Below are 27650 nucleotides of genomic sequence, written 5' to 3' on the forward strand. Positions count from 1 at the left end.
TAAAGACAGCTGGAGGAAAGCTTTTATTGCCATCATCATTACAGACACAGTGAATGTAAATGCTGCAGGGTATATCTCCAAAACCTAGGGCAGTGTTTAGCCCAAAACCAAGCAAGTGATTTATCCCAATATGTCTACTTCCTATTGTTCCATATAAATTTGAAAGGAATTGATGTGTGGAACTGGGAGATTAAGAGTTTGAAGTCTCTGAGGATTTTTCTTCCTTTGTGAAAATTAGAGTTTCATATTTGCAGTTTTGCTCAGTTTTAAAAAGGTGCATTTACACAAGATGATGCTCGTGATCATTGTGATATTTTTCTTTTTTTTTTAATAACAATGTGCAGATTTTCAGACTGTGTCGCTGGTGGATTTCTTAAATTTCTGCACGTGTGCTCCTTAGAATTGCTTTTATTCTCATCTGACATCATTCAAAATTCTTTTGTTCACTTTTTAAAGTTTTGTTTAATTGTCTCTTACAGTATACCACTTCAGAATAACTAATTCCTGATTTGTTGGATACATGAGAGTTGCAACAAGTCACTGAAAGTAAAAATTAACCGAACTGTGAATTTACTGCACAGGAATGCTCCTAATTAAGCCTTAAATACAGTGACAAAACACATCTCTGCTTTATATGTCAAAAGCCCTGTTATACCCCAAGCTTCTGGATGCATAGCTTTTTCTGACATGGCTACCTTCCTCATTTTGCAATATGGATTTGGATTAAAATGCATTATTCCTATTGCCTATTCAATATTCAGAAAAAAAATGAGAAAACCAAACTGATATAGAAACACTAGCAGTAAAGAAAAATAAGCCTTTATGCATTAATACCAGAAAATTATTTTGGAATTTTTTTTTTTTTTTTGCTGTTACATCTAACACCGAGAGCAGGAGATTCTATATGGATAAGCATATGGCAAAGTAAATTGAAGATCAATTTGTAGCCCTTTCTTAAAACAGTATTTATGCTTTCTTTCCTTGGTGCTTGGTTAAAACCCACATTCTGTAGATGAAGAAGAGTATGATAATATTGTACATGGAGCTCTTCAGAAGGAGGATGATATATATTAAATATGCTGTCCTGTGCATTAACTGATCTGTAACAAATAGAAGACAGAAAAGTCTTGTTTAATGTCAACATTGTATAGCATCCTAAAAAATGGATAGAAATGGAACAATGCAGTCAGTTTACTGCTGCAATTACATTGACACCAGTGCACAGCATAAACACATACAAAATCTGTTCTGTTCTTTAAATGAGTCTGCACTGCTAATGAGTTCCAGACCTAGTGGTCTTCTTAGCACTAAACCGACTATCAGTGTCACTGGGTTATTCTTCCTTGTAAAGACAAGAGCACACCTGTAGTGCTTCCAGCACTTAGTACGATGTTTGATTAAATCTTTTTATCTTGTATTTAATGAAGATGACTGTTTATGATTCTTCCTAAATACCATTCAAGACAAAAAAAAAATATTTGTCTGAAGTTCTGGGCAATTGCTCGGCTGATGTAGCATCAGCTGAAGTGTTTAACTACTCCAAGTGTTTAAAAACTTGGTGGTGCTTAATGCAGGCTAATAATCTAGTAGCCCAAACAGCATCTGTAGCATCTTAATAAAGCTACCTGATAAAGGTAAGAGAGCCCCATATAAGAAGTTAGTTCAGAGTAGTGGTGAAAGGTTTTTGAGTTGCTGACCCCAGACTTGAAAGATTTCCTGCATACTACTAAGAAAGATAATTTTTGTGATATTCAGATCATATGTAGCAATATCTAACTCTTGCATGACATGAGTCACTTTTCCATCTTTTAACACATTAAATTACCTCTATTAAAAACTGTTCTGCAGTCCTCTTCCTGAGGAGCAGTCTTCACAGAATCTAGTGGAAAGAGAGTTTAAATGCCTCAGTTAAGCTTTTCTTTAATTTTAACAAACATTAATTGAGAAATAAGGGAAAAAAGAGGCTGTACAGGAACAAGTAATGGGAAAATGGGAAATAAATATTAAATAAAAAAACAGAGCCTTAAGATAAGTCTGCAAAGCAGATATTCACAAGATATTCATTTGCAGAGAAAATTTGAAGAGGAGAAATGCTTGAGAAAGTGGCTGGATATTTGTTGCCATAAGTGGGAGAAGTGTCTTTGCCCTTTCAGAAATGTGTTCATTAAGCTGTTCCTTGGCAAAGTCTCTTTTATTTGGAACAGGAGTCAGTTTGACTACCTGACCTTGTCAGCAAAGAAGCTGAAGTCCATTTGCCTTCACAACTTACTGCTACCAGAAATGCAGAATAATTTACGTTGGAAGAGACTTCAGTTAATATGTTAATATGTTAGTGGTTGTTCAACAGAAAAGAATAATATTGAGGAGTGTATGATGTTAACTTTCCCTACTGGGAATCTTGGTGCTGGTTGTTTCCTCTAAAATACATCCTTTTTGTTCTTGAAGTAGCAAATTGGAGTTTGTTCTTGGTTATGTTGATTGTATGCATTAACAGAAACATTAAAGACATTTATATTGCATCTCTAAATACATCCTCCATCTAGATAAGCTTGAAGTATATTTTTGTCAGTATATATTTTGAAGGTTGAAATGTAATTGTTGTTTATGGCCATGCTCTCATTGAAGTTAGGTTAATTTATAGTAAGTTAAACAGAGATGGGTATGGAGAGAAGATTAATCTAAACCAATTTAGACCACTTTTCTTATAGATTATTTAAACAATTTTCATTGAGTATAAGTTAATTTTTCTTTAGAGTTGCATTGTCTTTCAGATTTGGCTTTGCATAATCAATCTTCCCACAATTAAAAACAAAATCTTATTTTTATACATGGCTATTAGCTTACTGTTTTTGGATTTTGGGTAAGTAATATTTTTAAACTTGTTCTCAGTAACCTCATTTTTAACTTCTTAGTTTTTTTATAATAGTGACTAATGTCAGGGGATGTCAGAGGGACTTAGACCTGTAAGCTATGAGAGGTAATACTGTTTTCAGAAACTTCAGTAATATGGAAAGTAACATATATGTTTCAGTGCAGATCTGTTGGACCTGTGCTAGTTTATACCTGATGAGGTTCACTACTTTAAAATTATTATTTTTCTGTTGCAATGGAATACTTACTTGGGGACCATAACACAGGCAGAGTGTTTACTTTTCCTGGGAAAGCTTTTGGTAGTTTCTCCAGCTGTGTACTTTAGCTAATGTGCCTAGGAGCACAGATGTCTTCATCAATAATAAAAAGCATTATTACTCTAATTTTATTGTAAAGAAAAATGATGTTTGTAATAGAACACCAAATTACATTTTTAACATACGGAATATACCTGGTGTTGCCAGTAAAATATTTTTCTCTTCATGCTCGTATTTGCAGTAGTATTTCTTGTCTTCACTCTCTGCTGGCACAGTTAACCAACTGGCAATTGAATATTCATCCTCTTGTGTGGACTGCCAAGTGTCACCTTTTACTACGTTGTCTGTTACTTCCTTTCCATCTTTAGTCCACGTCACCCTAATAACTTCTGGGTAGAATTTCTCAATAAGGCAAACATACACTATCTGATTTTCATGGTTTTTCTTCAGGATTTCAGAGTTTGCTGGAGGAGAACTTCCTTTTTCTGGATGGGTTATTGATGAAGAAAATTAACAAAACAGAGAGTTGGAAGATCAGTAGTGTACAGATAATAAATACACTGCCAAAAATACAAATTCTGAAGAGCAACAAAATAAATGCCTTATTAATAAATATTAATACGCTTGTAACAAATGTAAATGCTCTTTTGAGAAACATTAAGAAACTGAAATACTGTTGAATATGTCAATAGCTGTTAATGTCACTTGAAACTGAGTTAGAAATCTTCAGGTGGCTACACAAGTGCCTATATCCCACAACCTTCCAAGCAGTACTGCTGTCAGAAAGTGTATTTGACTGTTCAAGTCTCTGACAATTATTAAATAATAGTAATATTTCATGAACAAGCTTCATGTATTCAATAAGAGGAATTTATTACTGCTTTACAATATTTATGCAAAAACAAGTACATAAAAATTTTGTCCACAGAATATTAAACATAGACCACCTACCTTTAAAATCTTAGCACTCTTAGGACCCCAGCATAAGTCCCCACTGCTATATAATGAACATCTGCTATATCTATTAATTTTTTAAAAGCCAATATTAATTTTGTGATATTTCTTAGGGCGTGAGGGAAGGGAAGAAGACAATGACTGCTTTGTTTTTAAGGCATTCCATGTATTTGCCTGGTGAAGATTTTTATCAAGACGGGAAAATGGAATCACAAAATGCCCTAGACACCAAAGGTTGACAATGCTATTCTGCCATACTAGATCTGTTTAAATGATTGAATTAACACATGTGAAAATGAAAAACCAAAACTAAACTGAAGCAGAAGAACATGCTATAGCAGGATAACATTGTCACATCTAAACAGCATATCTAGCCAGAGTTGTCTGCATAGATGTTGTGCTTTGGGAAACATGCTCAGTATGAATATAGATTAATATATTTTAAAATAAAAGTGAGCTGTTTCCCCAAGCTTTTTTGACATAATCTCCATTTTATTTGCCTCTCTGGATTAAGCCTGGATGCTCTCTGGATTAGGAGGAGACAAAATCATCCAGATTTTGTCCACACTGAGATGACGTTTTAATATTATTTCAGTGGATAGTAAATCTAAGGGTCTGATGTAGATAAACGTAAACTTCTGCAGTGAATGCATAGGCAGTGCTCACAGCCAATCATTTCTGCCTATGCTTTAACTGCAATTGAAGGCTGAATACAGTTTTCAAAACTGACTTTTGTTGCATAGAAAGTACTGCTTAAGACTATTTTTTAAAGCAGCAGAGACATTTTAGGTGTTCCCTTATCCCACTTTTTCTCTTGAATTCCTATGTAAGTCTCTGCCACTGAATTTGAGCAAGTAGATGCATGGGATTTAAGTTGTGGTCTGACTTATTGGTGCAGTTTTAATGCATTAGGAGAAAATACATTACTATAAAATGAATTTTTGCCAAAAAGCTTTCACTTTTCTTTGAATGATCTGCTGTTCTAGAGAAATCTTCTATATTGCATTCTCCCTGAAACACCTTACTGATTCTTTGAAGTATTTCAATCTTGGTGTTTAAAGAGAAAGATTACCTGTCTACCTTCAAAAGGGTGTCTACCTTCCGTATATTAAGAATTTCCTTCATTTTAGAGCTGTCATTAAAATGACAATGTGGACTGAGTTATCTTGTACCAGAAATAAAGTTGCTGTCAACTTTATAGTTCTAACATTAATTTAGGAGTTAATTTTATCTTCTTTATGCATCAGTCCTCCCAAGGATGAAAAATTAAAGTAATTTCCAAAGTTATCTATTTGTTCCAGAGTCATATATATGTTCACAAGATCATGAAGTAGCTCTTGTCTGAGTGATATGGCACTCTTCAAAGCTTCATGAATTTTTAGAGGTTTCTTTTAGATTTTCAGTTTAGTAAGTTGTTCTAGATAATTTCAGTACATATAATAGCTTAGTTTGACATTATTTTCTTAGGATATCAAGTCTAAATGGAGAGGCAAGAGTGATTCTTCCAACTGCTACTTCATCCTGCTCATTTTAGAGACTTCTGTTATGATGGAATAATTTCCACCTCTGGAATTGCCAATGTCATTCCATTTACTGTAAAAACACCCTAGGTGTGTAGCTTACATGAAGCACCTAAATCATACCACAATACTGAGGAAACACATTGCTTGAATAATTGCAGCTGTGTGCATGCATTGAAGTGTTGCATGTACATATACGGGTAAATGGATGGCAGTGGAGAACTGAAAGAGTTAAGTTTTGCATCTATCTGTCTATCTATCTATTTTTTTTTTATGTGAGAAAAAAAAATTGTATGCATGTTTCTGAAAAAAAAAGGGTGAAAACTTGTAGAATTTGCTGTAGGTTTTTATGTATTTTCAGGCTGATCTACAAAGTCTTTGAAGTCAGCAAGATAGTTTACACTGGCTTTTCTAGGCAAATTATCTGATTCTTTCTGAAGAATTTTCAAGTATTGAACTTGCACTCCTCTGTCAGTTTTGATTCAGCTAAACATTGAAAAATGTTGTGGTTTACCTTGTTAAACAGTTTTCTAAGGCAGGTTTTAAAAGATATAAAGATCTTACTTTTACATATAAAATATAGGTATGACCAGATATTTCTTAAGCTAACTTTTGTCTTTTCTCTCATGTAACAATGCAGCAAGGCTGTAAAACATTGTTCAAATGAAATCCTGGAGTTAGGTTCATAACCAATGAGCTATTAAAAAAATAAGTTAAAAATATATGTTTATATAGATTAGCTGTCAAAAGTTTTCTTAATGAAACTCCTCTACAGTTTCTTTATCAGTGTCTATAAGTGAGATTTATAAATAAAGTCACTGTGTTCTTAAACTGAAATTTTAATTTGCGCTACTTGGATGAGTCTACAAAATGGAGTAATTTTGTACTGACATTCAAAGCTCCTCTGTTCTACTCCAAGGCAGTGGGACCTGAGGGCACTCAGCACACTCAGCTCATAAACTGCATTCTTGTCCTACTTGACAGTGACTTCAGGGATTATAACTGGTAACAATATAGTATAGTCCTGACCTATGGTGAGCCTTTCCTGATACCTTAAAGAGCTGTCAGCCTTCTTTCCAAAGCTTTCCCACTGCAAAACTTTCAAAAACATAAGACTGTGAAAAAATTTACTGGAGACAATGAGTTTTGTGCCAGAACCAAATACCAAATTCCCTCCCACACTGGTATATTCCTTTACAGAAACTGCCGTCTGAAGGATGGGATGACATACAAAGGGACCTGGCCAAGCTCAAGAAGTGGGTCCATGGGAATTCCATGACGTTTAACAAAACCAAGTGCTCCACCTGGGTTGGGGCAACCCCTGGTATCAACACAGGCTGAGGGATGAACAGATTGAGAGCAGCCCTGCTGAGAAGGACCTGGGGGAGTTGGTGGAAGCGAGGCTGGACATGACCCAGCCATGTACACTTGCAGTCCAGAAAGCCAAATGTGTCCTGGGCTGCACCAAAAACAACATGATCAGCAGGGCAAGGGAGGGGATTCTGCTCCTATACTTTGCTCTGATGAGACCCCTCCTGGAGTGCTGAGTCCAGCTCTGGGGTCCCCAGCACAGGACAGATATTGACCTGTTGGAGCAAGTCCAGAGGAGGCCAATACATTGATCAGACCTCTCCTATGAGGAAAGGCTGAGAGAACTGGTATTGTTCAGCCTGGAGAAGATAAGGCTTTGTGTCGCCTAATTGCTCCCTTCCAGTACCTGGAGGGAGCCTACAAGAAAGATGGAGAGAGAGTTTTTTACAACGCCATGTAGCGACAGGACAAGGGGGAATGGCTTCACACTCAAAGAGAGTAGTGTAAGATTAGATCTTAGGAAGAAATTCTTTACTGTGAGGGTGGTGAGGCACTGTAACAGAGAATCCAGAAAAGTTGTGGATGCCCCATCCCTGGAGCTCTGAGCAACCTCATCTAGTGGAAACTGCCTGGCCACAGCACTGGGGTTTAAACTAAATGATCTTTACAGTCTCTTTCAACCCAAGCCATTCTATGATTCTATGATTTTGGCCAGAAAAGTACCAGATTTAACAACTATAATATGAACAAAAAGATTCTCTCAATTTGGCTTTGTGAATGCAGAATATTTGGATTCAATCTTAGTTAATGCTGCTATTCACAAAGACCCTTATCTTAAATTCTGGTTTCCTCCATTGCTTAATGATTTTAAGTTCTTAAATGTGAAGTAACTACAACCATTTTACTCTATTAATGAGTCAAAACCTTGGGCTCATAAAGACAAAATCCTACAGAATTACAGTGATGATTGAAAATAATTTACTTTAAACTGTATATACGAAAAGCATGGCAACTGCCTGATTAGGTAGGTAAGGATTTCCACTAAAAACAACACGCTTATCATGCCACAGATATTTCCAGTGAATTATAGGTATGATTTACTTAGTCCTTCTGGCATAAATCATTAAACCAATCTTTGCTTGATATGTTAATATAGGTTTATGTATTAACCAGGCTTAAAACACTTGGTAGCAGTAATTCCTCTGCCTTGTGTTTGTTTAGTTGTTCACTTCAGGATTATGGCATTTAAAGCACATGTGGGAAATGGGAAAAAATATTTTTGTCTGCTACTTTCCAATAATATAAATGTCTCTGCAAGAAAGGCAAAAAAAGGATCACTTCTTCATTAAGCAATTATTACACAGTAATTCACCATAATTAATACTGAATAATTAATTAATTTGTTAAGCAGTTATTAAGTAATGAGAAGAACACTTGGAGGTACTAATTTATTTCTAATGCCAAAGTGTTGTGTATGTGACAAAATACTTATGAACAAGTTATTTAATTTTTTCTAGCCTAATCCAAAAAGATTTTTTGCAATGTCCATTGCATACTGCTCTTTGTATCTGTATTAGAAAGAGGTTTTCTTTTTTCATGCTTAATTCTCAGCTGCTTGATTCCCTGCTCATTCCTTCAGTACAGCTGGAGGAAAGAATGTGGTCTCTGAAAATTATTACAGACCATTTTGCACCAGATTTCTAGGAGAACTATGATCAAAAGTGGCTTGAAATAGGTTCTTTCTAGGCATGTTTGTGATCCTAAACCACTGCATTACAAATACCACAAGGATGAATGTAGGAATGGTGAGCTGGGAAAGAAAATCCTGTACAAGGAATGGTGCTGACTGAGGCTCTAAGTGGGCTGAGTGACCTCTGAGATAGTATAATACTCATCTATAATACTACTGCTGCAAGCTCCTATAGCTTATTCTATGAACAATATACATACAACTTACCTGAGACAATGAGTCTTGTACCTGAGCCAAACACCTTGTTGTAATAACCAATCACAGTGAATAAAGCCTTTACAATATCAGTGCGACTCAGTTGTGTTTGCATGGGTACATAGTATTCATTAAAGAAAATCAGATTTGCTGTATAATCAATTTTTGGACACTAGGGAAGTAAAAAAGGAGCAGTCACCTAAAATAAACTAAAGTTTAAAAAAATGGAAAAAATGTGGAATTTTTGGAGGGCATATAAGTTGTTAAATGAACAGAGTTCATCTCAACTAATTTGAGTTTTCTGAAAGTTTAGGTGGACCGCACAGATGGAGCACCTTGGCACCATCTCTGCTTTCTGGAAACAGGCAGCATCACCCTCAGATTTATTTGATGAGATGTTGATAATGTAATTTGCTCCTTATACACCCCCATAAGATCAGACCCAGAGCTGGTGAACATTATGTAGAGATCTGAGGAGCATGAGACTATTGACCAATATTTTTATTACCAGTAACATAAAGCAAAACTGAACTGATTGGAATTAAAATTCCCACTAACAAGATACACCATTTTCAGCTGGTCAAAATTAGACAAACTATTTTCATCTCAGATGCTTACCTGAGCCAAATTACAGGCAAGTATCACAGCACCTAGGGTTTACTTGAAGCAAAATATTTTGAATAGTACTAATAACTGATAATAAGCAGTTTCTGCAAAAGCTAGGAAGAGAGAGCAGCCGTTCAACTCTGCCTATCTTAAAACATGCAACTTACTGTTCTGGGCATATCTCAGATAACTCTCATTTTCATTCATAGTCAGATACAGTCCGAAAGAAAAATGTTTAGCTTTTCAAAGATCATGTATAACACAGAGGTTGGACATAGTATTTTTAGAATGCATTAGGAACATCACTAAGGTCAAATGTGCATACTTAGGGATAAAAACATTTTTCTGTTCTCCAAATGCTGTCTTTGCCATATTTAAATTCATTTTTACATAGAAAATCATAATGGGATAAGTTATAGGTCTCTTCTGCAATAGCTGTTGTTTCCCCCATTTCATGCATAAATACAGAACAATTACATCGGTTTCTGCAAATGCAAATGGAAGTGCTGTTTAAGGGGGAAATCCTGCAAAGTATTCAGAACAGTTAGAATTAGAGAGAATCAAAATAGCAGAGCACTTCATGGCAGCCAATATCTAGCTGTATTAAAAAGCATCTCAGAAGTAACCAGGTTTTATACATTTTGTACTTACTTGAAACTTGAAACTTACTTGAAACTTGAAAAGTTCAGTTCCACTTCCAAATATTTTGATGTCAGGATCCCATAGTCTGATAATGCTTATCAGTATCTCCTGCACTGCACTTTTCTTGCATAGGCTACAGAAAAAGTCTCTCTGGCTTAGAGGCTGATGATAAATCTGACTGAGTGCTATAGCCGAATTTTCAACATTGACTAGAGTGCTATTTTTAGAAATACCTTAATTTTTGTAGAAAGTAAAAAGTTCTGAAAATTTTTTTGTCAGAGGCATGGATAGAAAACATTTTAAATTTCTCTGTAATTCTCCCCAGCAGTTTGCAATTTGAGTTAATTATAGCTACCTTGATAATGTCATGTAGTTTCTGAGTAACATACTGTAGGCACTGCTATATGCTTTATACTGAAAACAGCATTCATCCTTTTGATTGCATAGCTTTACCACAATTAAAAATAATACAAATACAAAAGTAAACCAGTTGCTTTCAGTAGGGTCAGGAACTAGAAATATATTACACTCAGAGAATTTTTCTTCCCAATCAATTTAGACAAGACCACTTCTGTCAATAAGGAACATTTTCATTTCTCACATGCTGTTCTGGGAGTTAACTTTCAAGCAGTTCACTTTTGTTTCCTAGAACAGGATGAAACCATCCCAATATTTAAATCTACCTACCCAATTGGGGCACCATGCACTGTTCACAAACAAAATATGATTTATCAGGGAGAAAATAATTTTCCTCACAGTCTTTCATTCCTGATTGTCTGAGAACTTGAATGATTATTTGAAAATCTGTTCAATTATAATGGTACTTACCAGAGACAATTAGCTTTGTTCCCATGCCAAAGTACTTGATCCAGGTGCTCCACACTATGTTTTGACTTTACAACAAGCCAGCATGCTTTCTTGATATACCATTGATGAAGAAAATCCCAATTTTTCCCAATCATTCATGGGAGTCTGCATGAAGACCTGGTCCTTGGCTGCTGGGAGGTCATCAGGAATTTCAGATGTGCATCTGGATATTCAGCTGATAGCTAATGTCCTTCAGAGAAAATATCTTTCCTGAAGTGTTACAAATTTGTTAGATAACCCCTCCACTTAATGTCTTAGAACTGGATTATGGATTTTCTTTGATTTTAGACAGTAAATAAGAACACAGAGTTTTGCATGTAAAAAAAACACGTACCTTCAGGTGAAAATCTTGCTCTTTACCAAAGGTGTACACCTGCAATTACATGATATCAAGTTCTACTAGCATGGAGTCAATTTTTCATTGTCAGAACACAGAAGAGAGAAAGGAGGGAGAACCAGCACCAAAAGCATTGTGAAAGTGTCTGTGTGCTGCATGTTCCCCCAAGTTAGTGGTTATTGTCTGCCCATCTCTTGGAGTCATTCCAGGCTTTGCTACAGCAACTCACTGGCAGCTTTTTATCTAATAACTGGTGGGAAAAGAAGGCTTTTCCTCGCACAGGTTTTTTAATAAACCAGCCCAAGATAACATCAGAGGAGTCATTACTACTGTCAATCAAGCAGCCTGCATGCTTAGTTTGGCCTTTAAAATAAACTGAATTAGAATACTTCTGGGATCTCTTGTAGCATACTGACTGCAAAATTATGTTGAGAATTATTATTTGTGGTGAGAGAGAGGAACTAGAAAGTGAAGGTCTTTCAGCTGAAGTAGCTGTAAAAAACCCCAGTGGTCTACTTTGAAGTCTTCTGAACAGAAACATCCTAATCACAACCACAAATCAAGGGCAGGAGTGATGTAGACAGAATGATGCTGACTGGTGTTTTTCCTGCCATGCCCTTAGACATGCAGTGAAGGAAACCACCTATCTCGGTTCTGGCCAGACAGGGTTAATTTTTGCAGTAGACAGGAGAGTGCATGGCTAGGACACAGAAGTTACTCTACATCACCTCACCTTATTGCTAGATGTGGGGGAAGGAAGTATCTTCTGAGGGAAAAGGGGTTCCTTCTGGTCAAGTGCATGTGACAGAGTGAGCAGTTGGGTAATGCTGGTTCTGGGCTGGAGGGAGCAGTCAGCTAATGCCAGTTTCAAGCAACCATGTGGGAATGGTATTGTATGCTGCACACTTAATTGTTAGCATTGTTGCTGCTATTGTTTGGTTTTTATCTCATTGCTGTTTCCGGTAAATAGTTCTTATCTCAACCCATGATTTTTGCCTTCTGTGCCTTCAATTCTACCCTCAAGCCCTCCACAATAGAGTAGGGGAAGCAAGCAAGCATAACATGATTTGAAGAGTTTCAGTGGGAGCACTACACTGGAAAATACCATTCCTAAACCATGAAAGCCTTGCTTGGTGTCCAAACTGAGTATGAAATGTTGAGATAACAACAGGTCTGTCCAGAGATGGTTAAAAACAAATTTGATCCAGGCATTTATTATATAAAGCATGGAGCCACTGGTTATAATTTTGCTTGATCTGATTACATGGCTGTAGTACCTAACCATGTATATATTCCTTTGTGTGCTCCTTGCATAGCTCTTTTTCAGAGCAGGGAGAAGGATCAGGGTTGCTTTGTTGATGTATTAGGGGATATTAGCTAATGACATTACAACATCAAAGTCAGTGAGGAACATTTGGGATGTGTATTCAGTGTTGCTCTCCTACCCTTACCTTGGCCACAGCCTTTGGGGTTCTATTAATAATCATAGCTGTGGGAATCCTTAAAATCAGAGGGTTTTGGGAAAGCTGCAAAAGGCAGGCCTCAGACATAGCAGAACTGCGATCAGAGCTAAGCAGTAGCCATAAGATTTGTCAGCAGGAAAATTATATAAGAAGTAGAAAAGTAAGGACAAATAGAACAATGGTCTGTGTATTAACACTTGTCTAGAATAACTCCCTAAGCTACAGAAAAGTATATCTATAGCAAGATATTGGGAAGTTCTAAGCTTAATAATGGAGCTCTGTGCATTGTAACTTAAGACTTCCAAGCAGATATTGTATTTGAAATAAGCAAGCATTGTTTTAACAAGGTAGGTAGGTGTGCTCATAGTGGTTGGATAGAACTACTGTCAATATGCTTTTGCATTGTGTGATTGGTCAAAAAACTTTTAAAGTAAGTTGTAACATTAAGTTCTTGGTCCGCTGCCAGGGATGTGAGCTTTTGCCATCTTCCCATTGTCATAACCATGTAATGAGAGTGATGCTGGAAAATAAACAGCTTGAGACGCGTTCCTCAGGAGTCCCGTCCTGTTTGTGATTTGTACATAGACCCCCGGCTGGCAATAATAGCCAGTCTGTGGAAGGAACAGGAGAGGACGATTTTCCCAAGATTTTCACCCCCTTTTCCTGCTTCAGGCCTGTTACAACAGCTTTTGAGAATTTTGAATTTCTTTTGGATGTTAAAAAAAGTGTATTCTTGTTGCAAAGTCTGCCAGATCTCAATGTGTCCCACACCATGTTTAGAGTCAGGACAGAGATATATAGGGGGGTTATTCAGAGATCTAACTTGAGAGTGAATAGTCATGAGTGCCGTGAAAGGTAGGAGATAATGGGCCAGATTCGAAGGATTACTCTGCTAAAATGTTCTGGAAGTTCACCCCTGAACAGCTACAGTTTTGGGGTTGAGCGAGATGAAGGTTTTGCTCTTAGATTGTGGGAGAAATCCCCTTAGTTATGGTGAGCAAAAACTCACCCCCATTGTCCCCTGGGAGTTAATATATAAAATGATTGGTAGAAAGTTCTTTGTTCCTCTTGTTGTTATTGGTTGCTATTTGCTGCATTGATTTTAATATTCCTAACCCTAGTTTGTGATTGGTACCCTGTCCCTCAGATTCCACCCCTAACCTATCCCATATATATATCACTGATCCTACCCCGACCCTCGCCTTTTTAGCGCACCCTATACCCTGTTTGCGGTCTCTGCTCCTTGTTTATTTTGCTGATTAAAACTATGTTTGATTTTTAGGTCTAAAACTAAATCATTCCCGTCTCTATTTATTTGCCATGTGGACTTTCTCTGAATAGTCCTGAGGTGACACTCGCACATACTGTCTGGGTCTGGTGTGTCACAATGCAGGACACTGGCAGAGGTGTAACTTACTGCAATGTGCCCTGCCTACTCTTTACCGGACACAGTTCAATACCAGACAGCACCCTCATGGAGAAGAGGAGGAAAACAGACCACAGGCACTGTGACCACTCAAACTGCAGCTGAATGAGAGGAACAAGCCATGCTAGTACAGAAGAAGAAATCCAAGACAAAATCAGTTTGTTTAGTTAGAGATGAAGAATAGGGCCCTGTAGTTGTTTGTTAATTTTAGATTTTGCTATTTTTGAGATTTTCAGGTTTATACACTAAGGAGTGTGGTGGGTTTAGTGTTGGCTAATCACTAATGCACTCACTTGTGAGATAGGATTCAGAGAAAAGCAAAGCAGGCTGAAAACTTTAAAAGGGTATAAAGAAAAATTTAGTAATTAAAAGAAAGAGTAATAAGAGTCAGAACAAAACATTCAGAACACCTCTCTTCCTCTCACAACATCTTTTTTCTTGCTGACAGCGCAAAGAAACAAAATTTAAAATTTCAGTCAGTTTACTACCTCTAGAATAGTCTTTCTTTAGTTTACTTAGGGAGAGAAGTCCCTCTTGTTAATGCTATGGAGACTTCTCTACAAGAAAAACAGTTCTCTCGTGGCTGTCATGAATAGCAGCCACTCAGGGAAATTTGTAATTGTGAACTCTCTCTCATCTTTTATAAGCTTTTTTCACAGTTGTGTTTATGGCTATGTTAATTTATGGGGTATTGTTTTAAAGTGTTTAAAGGTAAAATGTCTCATTATCTATCTCTAAAATCATCTTTATCTTTAGAAACAGAGATCTTCTTTTCTTCTTCAGGGCACAGGACTACTCTTCTCTCCTTCTCTGTTCAAACTTCTCATGGGATCATAGCTATTTTAACATCTGTTTACTTTAGTATGGAAGCTTTTGCTTAATATCTACAATTTGAACACTTTCATCTCTATATACATTTATGTGTTATAGGGGAAAAGGGTCTTTCTCTATAGCTTTATAGGAGGATTTCAGCCCCAAGATTAAGGCATCTTCTCATCCCTCCCATCTGGGACTTGATTTCCTCTTCATTAACTTTAGTGTTTTTATGTTGCTCTTTTACATACTTGCATCTTATTCTTTGTTTTTACTTGAGAGAGGATTAAAGCACTGAAAGAATTAATATCTCACTTCAAGTTTGTATATAGTCACCTAAACTACGACTTGAAGGTGTCTTCGTTTGAAAAGACAAGTGTCTGCTAAGGAAGGCAGGAGCCTTCTCTGAAATGGAAAATGTAAACCCCCTCCCTCCAAATTGTTATAATTTTGAAATTAAGGGGGCTCTCAGGCAAAAGTATGGGAGTAGGAATAACAGTTCTTTATTAGGTGTTATAAGTTAGGGTAAATAATTTGTCCAATCTTTAGAGATTGATTAGAAAATTTATTGATTACAGCAAGCAATGACAAGCAAACAGCACTGGGTGTAGCCGGGGAGTCAGTGCTCCACCAACGGCTCACACTGTTTCCCTTTTCCCATGGTCCTTTATTCTCTCTCTTCTTCCACATTTGTGGCTTTTCCGGGAGTATTCTGCATGTGCGCCTCCAGTTGCTGGGGGTTGCCTTCTGCTCTCTGGTGGTCATCTGGATGAAGGCTCTCCTCTTCTTCCTCGTTGGGGGTTTATGACCCTGTAACGATCTTTCCATACATGTTTACACACCTCCTGACCCTAGTTGTACAATCAACTTAAGGGTCTGCATATCCTCCGGTTTCCTGTTATTCACAAAAGCCTCCTCCTTTCTTTGAGTTCCTGTTTAATGATGAACAAAGAGGCTTCTCTTACCTATTAATTTAGGGATGAAAATAAAAATAAAGTAAACAATGCAGTAATACAAAACAACACTGAGAGAGTCAGAATACAACCTGACACCTTGTTGGTCAGGGTGTTGGTAGCAGTCCAATTGAAATGGTGGCTGCAGTCTTCCCACAGTGACAGGTGTGGTTCTGTTGAAGCAGTGAGCCTGTAGAAGGGTATAGTCTTCCTTTGAAGATCCAGTGGTGGTGTAGATGGGCCTGGTCTTCCCCTGGGAATCCAGTGGAGAAGACAGCTGCTCCTCTGGGAATCCAGTGGAAAAGCCTGACTGTGGTCTTCCAGAGCTCTGATTATAACCAGTAAGGAGTGCTTGGCTCTTCCCTCTGGGCAGAGCTTCTCACATTGGGATGATGTAATTTTATCAGTCATGCTGTGGCACTCAATGGCCCATTAACAGAAGATATCTCCCTGGAGGGAAGATGGGTTGTGGAAGAGATAAAGAAAACTGCCCAAGTAACAGAAGATAACTGCCCCATCACATAGGAATAGACTACACCCTCCATTTCCAACCTAAGACAGAAGGGCAGCTAAAATTTAATCAGTCAGTCTAAAACTCAGCAGCAACACGTTAAAAAGGGAGGGAGTGGGTATATAGTTTCTCTTTCCCCCTGCCCAATAGTTATAGTAGTAGAATCTTATCTGAGCTGTCTTGGCCTGGGCTGCTCCTGAAAGTTAACAGACTCAGCTCAGCTCCAGGCTAGTAGCAAGATGTTAGAAATCTCAACCATCGCCTGACCCCAGCACTCCCTCCCCTGCTCAGCAGCCGATAAAAACCCAGCGAGTGCCCTGGGGGGAGGCCAGGGCTGCCTGGCCTGGCCTAGCTAAGACAGGGGCCAGGGCATGTTACCTCTTTACTGACCAGAAGAGAAAGAAAGTTTTTCCAAATTTTTTTGTCTTTAACATGTGTTTTTCACAGAGGTGTGTACAGCTTCCCAGTAGTTCTGTAGACTGCCAGTTACACAAAAGCTTTTACATCACATCTGTAGATGCTTCTCATGCAAAACCACTACAGGCCCTCACAACAGGAGGAAGAGGCAAGGCCAGACATAAACACCTAATCCCTACCCCAGGTGAGCTGTGAGATATGTGAAAAGATTTCAGCTCCCAGTCAGAAGAGCCCCATGTGACCTGCCTGCTCTGATGCTGGGAAATCGTGGTCCACAGCCTAAAAGTAGATGGTAGCGAAGCCAAGCAGCTGAGATCCTTGTTCTGGGATCTGAGCATTGGCAAGGAGATTGGGAAGAGGACAGAAACTTTCAGCCTCTGGAAGTGACTCCTGTCAAGTGGAAGGGAAAGGATTCTTTCATTCTCTCAAAGATGATCCAATAGGGTACCCAAGTCAGTGGAATACCATGGGAAAAGGTATCCTGTACCTGAGCGAATTAGCTGTGCTGAAAGTAATCTTTAGGGATTCAAATAACAAGCAGTCCCTTGTCCAGTGTATACAATGTATGTGGCAGAAGTTTGTACAGAGCTTGCCATCATCATACACTAATCCTTTGAAATCCTTTTCATTGATGTCAATGAAAGAAGAAGAAACTGCTTCAGGTGATCACCCAACTCTGACAATGTGTTCATCTTTTTTCCTCCCTACCAACCTAACCCTTGGCTGTTGAAACATTGTCCAAGACTCCGGACAGACTCAAAAGATTCAAGCATGTTAGAGAGGATATGTCTGATGTTCTGCCAGTATGGACCAGTCTCTTCTACTGGGATCATGCACCCCCCTGCTCGAGAGAGAGGTATATACCATGAGATAACCTAGAGGTGGTTTTACTTGTATGACTACAGAGAGAACATGAGGAAGCACCTCTGCCCTAGCAGCACAAGTATATGAGTGTGCTGGTTTAAAAACACAGCTGGAAAATTAAACCCCATTTAAGCTTCTCTTTCCCCCCCAACCCCCTCTTAGTGAGAGACTAAAAGCAGAGATTCTGAGTAGAGAACCATTTACTTGAGAAAAAAACATGAATTAAATAAGAAAAATGAACAGTAACTATATTAAAGTACACAAAACAAAGGTGATTTGCATACAGAAGGTTATTCACCAGCCAAGACCTTGCACAACCTGAGACAAGAAAGTGAGACCTGGCCCCTCCTCCTGTGCGCTGGACCATACAGCACCTGGGAAGCTAGCTAGGTAGTCTGAATGGGAGCTATGCTGCTGAAAACTGCTGGCTCCATCAGTTGCAGCAGTGGTCCCAATGCAGGGGTCCCTTTCCCCAGGGCAGTAGTTATTCCAGTAGTGGTCGTGGTGGACACTGCAGCTTGCATTGAGGTTCTTGGCAGCTGCAGAATTAACAGCAACAGTAGCAGCAGCTCTGGCAGTAGCAGCATTTACCCCTTTTGAGTTTCCGATGGCCATATGTTTAAGGGAACAGTTTATTCTTTCCCATGGCTGAGGTGAGACTGACTGCTTCCACCTTCTGATGGCTCAGCCTTTTCTGCTGCAACCAAACTCCAGCCATGATGTGAATGGTATAGAATTAAATAGTGTTAGAAACTCCACCCCTCTTTTTTAGCTCTGTACCCAGGACAGCCTATGCAGGAAATTCTTCAAGGATAAATGCCCCTCCACTTTACACTGGGCAAATCCTCATACAAAATAGGAGGGCTGATGTTACTTCTGGTCTTCTTGAAGGGACCTCCAGCTCATGTTTACAAGAACTGAGAAATGAATACTATGACCAGAACTCTAGAGGGGACTCCAGCCAGGTGGAGAAAAGGGACAATCAGATCTATTGGACTGTATGAATCTGATGGCCTGGCGCAAGAGTGTAAGGCTTTAGTTGGCACTGGCACACAATGTACCCTGATGCCATCGAGATCTATCTTTATTACTGGGGTGATAGGGGGATCCCAACAGCTGACAGTACTGGAAGATGAGCTGAGCCTGACTGGGAACAAAATGCAAAAAGACCCCATTCTAATTGGCCCAGAGGCCCTGTGTGTCCTTGGCATAGATTACCTTGGGAGAGGGTATTTCGAGGACCCAAGAGGGCATTGTTGGGCTTTTGGGATAGCTGCTGTGGAGACAGAGGAAATTAGACAGCTGAACACCTTGCCTGGTCTCTCAAAGGACCGTTCTGCTGTGGGACTGATGAAGGTCAAAGAACAACAGGTACCGATCACTGCCACAACAGTTCATCATCAACAATAGTGCACCAACCAGGACTCCGTGACCCTCATCCATGAGATGATACATGAACTGGAGAGCCAGGGAGTGGTCAGTGAGACTTGATCACCCTTTAATAGCCCCATATGGCCAGTGTGTAAGTCCAGTGGAGAATGGAGACTGACAGTGGACTATCATGGCCTGGATGAAGTCACACCACCACTGAGTGCTGCTGTGAAGGACATGCTGGACCTTCAGTGAAAACTGGAGTCCAAGGCAGCAAAGTGGTGCCACCATGGACATTGCTAATATGTTTTGTAGCAGTCAGAGGCCCTGCAAGGCCTCCCTGGCGGTCACTTGCCTAAGATAAGAAATGCCTGCTCATGCCCCTCTTCCGCCCTCGGACCCTTGTTATCTCTCTGTAAGACTATAGGTCATATTCACCTCAACCCTGGCCACTGGACAATTTCCAACACCCCTGTACCCTATATAAACCCCCATTTCTGTTCAGTTCAGCAGAAGAGCTGTCACTGTACTCTTCACAGGAGCTGCCAATTAAAAGACTCCGCTGTGGAACTGCATACAGCCTTCTCTCTCTCTCTCTAATCCCTGCATCTGCTGAGGCACTTGTGAGCAAAGAGCCGAAACCACTAAGAGCTGAATTCACCAAAGAGCTGAAATCACTTCAGAGCTGCATGCTAAGCTTGCCCGCGGCTGGGGAGCTAGCCTGAGGGACCTGGACAGTCTGTGCCTATCAGCCCAGTGCTATCCGGGACACCTACAGCAGAGGTAGCCGGGGGTCGGACGGACCCCTGAGCCACAGGCTGCATTAATGTTTTTCTCCATTCCTTTAGCAGCAAAGTGAAGGCCACTGTTTGCTTTCACCTGGAGGGGTGTCCAGTACACATGGAATGGACTGCCTCAGGTGTGGAAACAGTCCCACTATTTGCCATGGACTGATCCAGACTGTATTGGAAAAGAATGAGGCTACAGAATACTTGCAATACATTGGTGACATTATTGTGTGGGGCAACACAGCAAAGGAAGTTTAAACCAAAGAGGAGGAAGAGGCCCTACCATATAATCAAGCTACCAGAAAATGAAAAGTGATACCTTCTCTTTACTGGTGGCTCCTGCTGTATTGTAGGGATACAATGAAAATGGAAAGCCAGTATATATGGAGTCCTACATGATGAGTCACAGAAGCTATTGAGGCACAAGGTGGAGCAAGTCTATTGCACAGCTGAAAGCTGTCTAGCTGGGTTTTGAAATGGCCTGTGCTCTACCTCTACACTGAATCATGGATGATAGCAAATGCTCTGCAGAGGTGGATGGAGAGATGCAAAAAGAACAACTGGCAGTGCAGAGGTAAATGCAAGGCATCACTGGCCAGGTACAGAAGCTGGTTGGAGAAGTACATCATGTAGATGCACAAGTGCCCAAGAGTTGGCCACAACAGCAAACAGGTGGAATGGGCTGCCAAAATTAAAGTGTCTGAGACGGATCTTGACTGGCAATGATGAATTGCTAACTGGGCCCATGGCACCTCAGGTCATCAGGGAAGAGATACAACAAACAGATGTGTTCTTGATCAAGGGGTGGACCTAATAATGGACATTGTCTTCCAGATTATCCACAACTGGGAACTGTGTGCTGCAATCAAGCAGGCTAAGAGGGTAAAGCCTCTGTAGTATGGGGAACCATGACTGAAATATAAATATGGAGAAGTCTGGCAAATTGCTTGCATCACACTCCTGCAAACCCACCAAGGCAATTGCTACATTCAAGCAACCACTGGATGGCTGGAGACTTACCCTGTGCCTCACAGCACTGACAAGACCACCATCTTGGGCCTTGAAAAGCAAGTTTTATGGCAACGTGGCATCCCAAAAAGAAATGAGTCAGACAATGGGACTCATTCTAAAATTGGCCTCATAGACAGCTGGGCCAGAGAACACAGTATTATTGAGTGGGTGTATCATATTGTCTTTCATGCACCAGCCTCTGGGAATATCAAAGCCTCCACATATCAGAGAAGGGGATACAGTCTCCATGGTGCATATAAGGAATATATGTTAGAGTAGACAGTTCGGATTAGTCCTGCCTCAAGCAAAGGGAAAGCCATCCATGGGATTGTTTTTGGTGAAGGACCTGGGTGCATGTGGTGGGTAAATCAGAGGGATGGGGAAATGCAATTTGTTCCTCAAGGGGATTTGATTTTTTGGTAATAAGTCTGTAATGTTGAATTGTATAGTATCAGTTGCTGAATGACACTGCCACTGTATGCCATAAACCACCATGGACGATGAGCATGGACTGCCCCAGATTCACCAGTCGTGATCTCTTGATGCAGCTTGCAACCACCCAACAGCACACCAGCCCTCCTGCCCTGGAAGACACCTAGGACAGATAGAACCCACAGTCATGGACTAAATGAACTCAACAGATATCTTGGAGGGATGGCCATTGACTATAGAAATTATATTCATGCTTTTTTGTTTATATAGATATGTGTATATATACATAGCTGGAAGGTGTAGGATCTGAGTATGATGTACATAGTATAGAATCAGGAACGGATAATGTCCTGGTTTCGGCCAAGACAGAGTTAATTTTTGCAGCAGCAGGGACACCTGTATTCTACAACACCTTGTGTCACTGCTGGGGGCAGGGGAAAAGGGGGTCTCTTTTGGTTGGGGTAGCATGGCAGTTGGTTCATGTTTTACATGGCTCTCTGTGGTGAGTTTATGTGCATGAATCATTTGCCCCTTTCTTGTACACTGTTGTTAGTATTGTTGCTGTTACTGTTCCTTTTCTTACCGCATTGCTGTTTCCAGTAAATTGTTCTCATGTCAAATACCTCTTACTTTTGTGCCTTCAGTTCTCCTCTCTAGCTCACTGCAGGTGGTAGGGGGAAGGCGAAGTGGGAGGGAGGGAGCAACACAAGGTTTGGAGTGATTCAGTGGGAACACTAAATTGGGAAATACCATTCCTAAACCATGACAATCCTATTTGTTTTAACATGAAATGGACAAAGAAGATGGTTATAGGCAGCGTATCATCAGCTCTGGTAGGTAAGAGATTGCAAATCTCTAATTTGAACTGGTCTGTGTGGAATTTTGTGGTAACTGAATTAGGGTAGACATGGCTTACAGTTTTTCCAACAGCTTACAGTTGCTTACATGTACAGCAGGGAATATTACATGTGAAACTTTTTCTCAAAAGTGCTAGGCAGTGGCAAGCATATAATTCCCATCACCAAGGTACTTCATTCAGCACACTGTATTTCTTTTCTGCCTACTCTTTCCTATGGGAGAAAAGTGGCCAGACTAGAAGATTACTGCTTCTCTGTTTGCTCCCCTAAAGACCATCAGAATTATGTCATGGCTGTGTAAAAGCACCAAAGGAGCAGGTAAGTATCCAGTATTTATGTGTTAAGTTTTAATGCAGTGAAGACTTCCTTTGCCCTTAAAATAGTAGATGTATGTTGAAGACAGAACTGCTAATGATAAACCAGACTTTGAGAAGGACATTTGTGCGGGATTACTCACTATTTTGGGGTAGCAGGAAAAGGTTGGGCCTTTCAGCAGTTCACTCAGATGCAGTGAGAAGACTGGTGGAGTGGCCCAGTTACAACCTTGTGGTTCAGATGTTGCAGGTGGGTTTTTTTGCCTTGATGATCTTTACATTTCTATCACAGTGAGGATGCCAGTAGGCACAGTAGTAAGTAGCAGCATCATCTGGAATTACATCTTTTATTGTAAGAACACACCGCTTCTGGGTAGAACTTCTTTCAACCATGTATCTGTTTGCTTGAAAGCCACTTTCAACGGTAACCTTGCCTCCTGAAACAAACAGAAACCTCTCTGGAGCTTCACCCTCCTTTTGCTTGTACCAGTGTATGACGATGCCATCAAAATTTGCCTCTAATGTTTGAATTTCACATGTCATCCGTGCACTTTTTTGGAACTTGATGATGGATATAGGACTCTGCATGGGAATTTCCTGTGCAAATCCATCTAGGAAAGAGAAAAGGACAAATTATGTAATTAGCTGGAATTCAGGGATTTGGAAAGATGTCTGTTATGGATGCAAAGCCATGGGTGCCTGTGAGGAAAGGTAGGAAAAGAAGGAAGTACTTACAAGACCAGGAGGCTGTGGCCACAAGCACTACCAGCAGCAGCATGTTTGCTTGTCACGCTTTGCACTCATTGAGATTCAAAGGAGGATGAAAGGGACTCCAAATGGGAACCGTGTTGTATGAAAGGAGGAAGTGGCTCTCTTGAATGGTCTTCAGTGATGAACCTTCTGTGTGCAAGCAGATGGGGTGTTTTTGCAGAAAACCCTCTCCGGGCTGCCAAATATTAAAATTGGTAAAAAGGCTGTAGTCCTGTCTGCTTTTCAAGTAAATATGGAAAATACTGATAAAATCCAAGGATTATGGCCCTATAAAATTCAGTCAAAGTGACTGAGAAAAGGTTGCAACCAAGAGCATGTCCAGATATGTATGGTGGAGTGAAGGTTTCAGCCTGGAGGTTACCCTGGAGGGCAGTGAGTGCATACCTTACCTGAGGGGTGCAGAGCGGGGCACAGTGTCAGAGCAGGTGAGGACTGCCTTTTACTGCTTCAGCTTAGTTACCTAGATGCAAGGTGCAGAAGTGCCCAGGGTGGCCCCGTGCTGGTACTGCCCTCCACCAAAGGTGAAGACCATCAACCTACAGTGACTTCAGTGACTGCAGAAGCTCGACTGATGGGACTTGCCTTTGCTTTGCTGTGGTTTAGGCTGTGGGAGGAAATGCACAGCCACAGGATTTCAGTTTCATAGCTTAGCTGAGATGCAAACACTTCTTGGAAAAAAGGCTGGAAAATAAAAGAGAACAGCTGTTGTCAACAGCCATTGCAGAGAGACATCTTGATGAGTGGGTTTGATGCTTTGGGGTCTCCCCTGTGACTGGTAAGCCCAGGCTGTTGGTCGATGGGAGTGAAGATGAGTTGCTTCATTCTCCCTCCTGCTGGCAGTTGACCACATGCAGCACGCTGGTGGCAATCGTTACTACGTGGTTTGGAAAGGTGCATGTGAATGCAGAGCTCTGAGGAGGGTCAGGTAAGGAGAGACAACTGCCTCTGTGTGGTGACAATGGAAATAATCCCCCTCTTCCCGATAAATAAATGTGGGAAGGCCTGTTTAATTTTCCATCAGGTCACCCTGAGGTGAAGGGAGGGAGAGTCAAGGAAGAGATCACATATCCCAGTAGTATCCTGCATGGGCAACTATAATCAGAGTGAAAACTGCATTGCCTATGTTGAGGACCTGAAATCAGGCTGCTGTTGCCAAAAAGTACCATATATGAAACAGTAGCAGTACATTGCTATTCTTCTGATCACAAAGCAGAAATCTGTCAGGCACCTGATTCCAGAGGAAGAGTAAAGGAATATGTCAGTGACTGGATCGCACATGATTAAATGTCTAATTTGCAGACACTGTCTAGGTTTTGTACTGTAAGCTTTCTAACACAGTAAGTCTCCAAGTAGGAATAATTACTGGCCAAATATGACAGTGTCTATGCCGAGAAGACACATGCAGTGGCTGGAATATTGTTTTACAAAAGACCTTTCCAGGTTCAAATTATTACTAGATAGACTTGTCACTGATGAAATAGCCAAAATCTATTCTGCAAAGAGCTTTGTTATCTAAAGTTATCTAAATAACTTCCTCCTTGTACATCAATACTGACTAATCCTGATCACCTTCTTCACCTTCCTGTCTGTAAATGGTTTCCAGGATGAGTGGCTCCATCACCTCCTCTAACCTGACTGTAGTTCCCTAGGTCTTCCTTTTTCTCTTTCTTGAAAATAAGAGTGACTTATAGTAAGAGTGACTTCTTGAAAATAAGAGTGATTTGATTTCTTCTAGTCTTCAGGAACTTGTGCAGATTGTGCACAAGTTGTGCACAAGGTTGTGACCTTCCAAATGTAAGTAAGTGTCTTTGCAAAGACATTGGCCAGACCCTCAGCAGTTGGGGGTACGTTGCATCCGGCACCATGGACTTAGGTGTGTGCAGTTTAAGTGCTCACTAGCCTGATCCTCCTCCACCAAAAGCTACATCTTTCTTGCTCCAAACTTTCCATCTGGTCTCAGGGGCCTGGGATACCTGAAGGCCATTTTATGGGTAAATGCTGAGGCAAAGGAAATACTGAGTACCTCAGGTTTTTCCATGTCATACATCACCAGTTTCCCTGCCCCATCCAGCAGCTTTCCCTAGTGTTTTGCTGCTGCTGTATTTGTAGAATCCTTTCTTGTTCCCCTTTACCTCATTTGCCAAATTCAATTCTAGCTGGTTTATTGCTTTCTTAAACCCATTCCTGCATGGTTGAACAGCAGCTCCATACTCTTCCTAGATCATCTACCCCTGATTCTACCTCTTTTATACTTCATTTTAATGCCTGATTAAAGTCAGCAGCTTTTTGCTCACTCTTGATATACTCCTGCTGCCTCTACTTGGTTTTCTAGGTGTCAGACTGGACCTTTCTTGAACTTGGAGAAAATTCTGGGGGCTCAAGTAGCATTCCTGGACACTTCTCTCCAGGGCTGTATTCAATGTGATGCTTCCAAGCAGATCTCTGAAGAACCTTAAAGTCTGCTCTCTTGAAGTCCAGGGCTGAGGTCCTGCCTTTTGCCCTTCTGCCTTCTCTCAGGAGTCTGAACACCACTGGCTCATAGACACTGCAGCCACGGCTGCCCTTACCTTTCCATCCCCAACAAGGTACCTATTGGCTGCCCAAACACCCATTTCAGGAAGTTGCTGCCAACTTACTCTTGAAACCTCCTAGACCGGTTGTGAGAAATTCTCAGATCCCACAATACAACAACAAAAGGCAGGCTGACTGAAGTTAACATCGGAAGTCACATGTACTACAACCTATTTTTCAAATAGCTGAGGAAGACAGAAACATCCATAGTAAGATATTATATACTCAAATCACATAGAAACTTTAGCGAAAAATGTTCAGAGTCTGTAGAACTATAAATCCATCACTGTGGAGGTATTTGTGCTCATTTTTAAAAGATACTGAACACATGCACTCCAATTCAGAAAATGTAAGATATAAGAATATCTCAGTGTTTTGACACTTTTGAGCTTTCAGGAAAATGCCAGCTTTCCTGGGACCAGTCTTTGATTGTAGAATCTGATTTCTAAAACTCAGTACACTTAACCCAAAGGCACTGAGAGTCTTTGCTTCTCTGCGGCATAGCTTGTGACTGAGGATTTCAATTTATGTCTTGGACATATCAAATGAGGAACTGCAATGATAAAATTAGGTTTTCTGTGCTGTTGTAGGACTTTTTAGTGACTGAGACGCAAAGGAAGGCAAAAGAAAAATATGAAGGAGGATGTGCAAGATCAGCTGGTCTTCCCCCCTTCTTTCCTATTCCTGTTTTTTTTTTTTTCCAAGAGAAAATACTGAGGGATGAAGAAATGTTGCTTTGCTTGCTAGAATTCTAACAGAGAAGAGAAATCTATAACTCACACACAGAGACTGTGTTTACTGTCAGGTGTGTGCTTTCAGTAAAATCTAGCCTTCATTTTAGGAGCAATGTTTCATATATTTATCTTAAAGTGACAGGAAGGCTTCACTTTCTGGATGTTGCAGATAAATCTGAGCACTGAAATGATATACTCATTGTCAAGATCCGATATTTAACACTTGTCATAAGACGTTGTTTTTCCTCTCCTGCTACAGAAACTCATGAAAGGGGTGGAATAAGGAACTATTTGAATTTTTAGCAGAGTTCACAACTTGCAGTTCAGAGCAAAAAAAGCCTTTTTGTAAGGCTTATCTTTGCCAAACTAATGCTGTGGTAAAGCCAGTATGCACAATAATAAATGCCAGAATCCCTTGGGGTTAAAGAATTTATCACGAGATTATATACAAATGGAGTAGGATCATTCTGAACTTGAAATCTATTTCTATCATTGTTGTCCTCAAAAGCAGGTGCCCCTGCAGACTCATACAGTATCCTCTTTGGCGGCTCTCCGGGAAGCTGCCTGTACCAGTGTACAATGTTTTTGTCCCCCAGTTGACATGACATTCTGGCAGACGTGCCCTTCATCTGCTTCTGCATCTCTGGGGTTTGCACTGGCACTGACTGCATGTCTACACCTGGAAATGAAAGCAGAGAAATTGCATGAGGGGAGAAACTCCTGGAGTTTTCAACAAGGCTTATGTTCACTGTAGACAGGAAGGAGAGAGAAGAGGAAAAAGGTCTTACAGGACAAAAATGAAGTTGCAAGAATGATTGGAAACAGCAACATATTGCCGTGCAGATTAGACCTGAAAATGAAATAAACAGAAATGTTATAAAGCCCTTCAGGTGGACAAAGCATCAAATGACTGGGAGGAGGAAATTACTCATTCAGCACATCCAATGGTTGTTCTTCAACACACTACCACAGAGGGTGTTAAATTTACTGACAAGCTAAACCATGGGCAGGAACGGCATAGAAAAGACAAAAAATACTCGATCT

The 27650-nt window shown here is 40.2% G+C and overlaps 1 protein-coding gene and 2 long non-coding RNA genes across 3 annotated transcripts; 1 reads left to right on the forward strand and 2 right to left on the reverse strand.

Moving 5' to 3' along the window:
• Nucleotides 1-23751, reverse strand: TARP (TCR gamma alternate reading frame protein). Its single transcript, XM_068201537.1, has 6 exons — nt 23266-23751; nt 22827-23141; nt 8871-8915; nt 3323-3613; nt 1826-1879; nt 1-1100 (listed from the first exon to the last, which is right to left on the reverse strand). The coding sequence occupies exons 1-6, from the start codon at nt 23306-23308 to the stop codon at nt 967-969; spliced, it is 882 nt and encodes a 293-aa protein (XP_068057638.1). The 5' UTR covers nt 23309-23751; the 3' UTR covers nt 1-966.
• LOC137480489 (uncharacterized) lies at nt 10779-27126 on the forward strand. The gene is made up of 2 exons (XR_011002939.1): nt 10779-10992; nt 26990-27126. It is a non-coding gene; the product is annotated as an uncharacterized lncRNA (long non-coding RNA).
• On the reverse strand, nt 27064-27606 carry LOC137480484 (uncharacterized). The gene is made up of 2 exons (XR_011002937.1): nt 27395-27606; nt 27064-27285 (listed from the first exon to the last, which is right to left on the reverse strand). It is a non-coding gene; the product is annotated as an uncharacterized lncRNA (long non-coding RNA).
• Between the last annotated feature and the right edge of the window lie 44 nt (nt 27607-27650).

This window comes from Anomalospiza imberbis, chromosome 1 (genome assembly GCF_031753505.1).
Source record: "Anomalospiza imberbis isolate Cuckoo-Finch-1a 21T00152 chromosome 1, ASM3175350v1, whole genome shotgun sequence".
Taxonomy (NCBI): Eukaryota; Metazoa; Chordata; class Aves; order Passeriformes; family Viduidae; genus Anomalospiza; species Anomalospiza imberbis.

What these genes read in the sequence shown, in the direction of transcription:
- TARP (XM_068201537.1), bottom strand. Translation starts at nt 23,308, where the DNA reads ATGCTGCTGCTGGTAGTGCTTGTGGCCACAGCCTCCTGGTCTT. An exon ending in GGCCACAGCCTCCTGGTCTT is followed by an intron (nt 23,142 to 23,265) that starts GTAAGTACTTCC and finishes TCTCTTTCCTAG; the next exon opens with ATGGATTTGCACAGGAAATT. An exon ending in TATTTTACTGGCAACACCAG is followed by an intron (nt 1,880 to 3,322) that starts GTATATTCCGTA and finishes TCTTTCCACTAG; the next exon opens with ATTCTGTGAAGACTGCTCCT.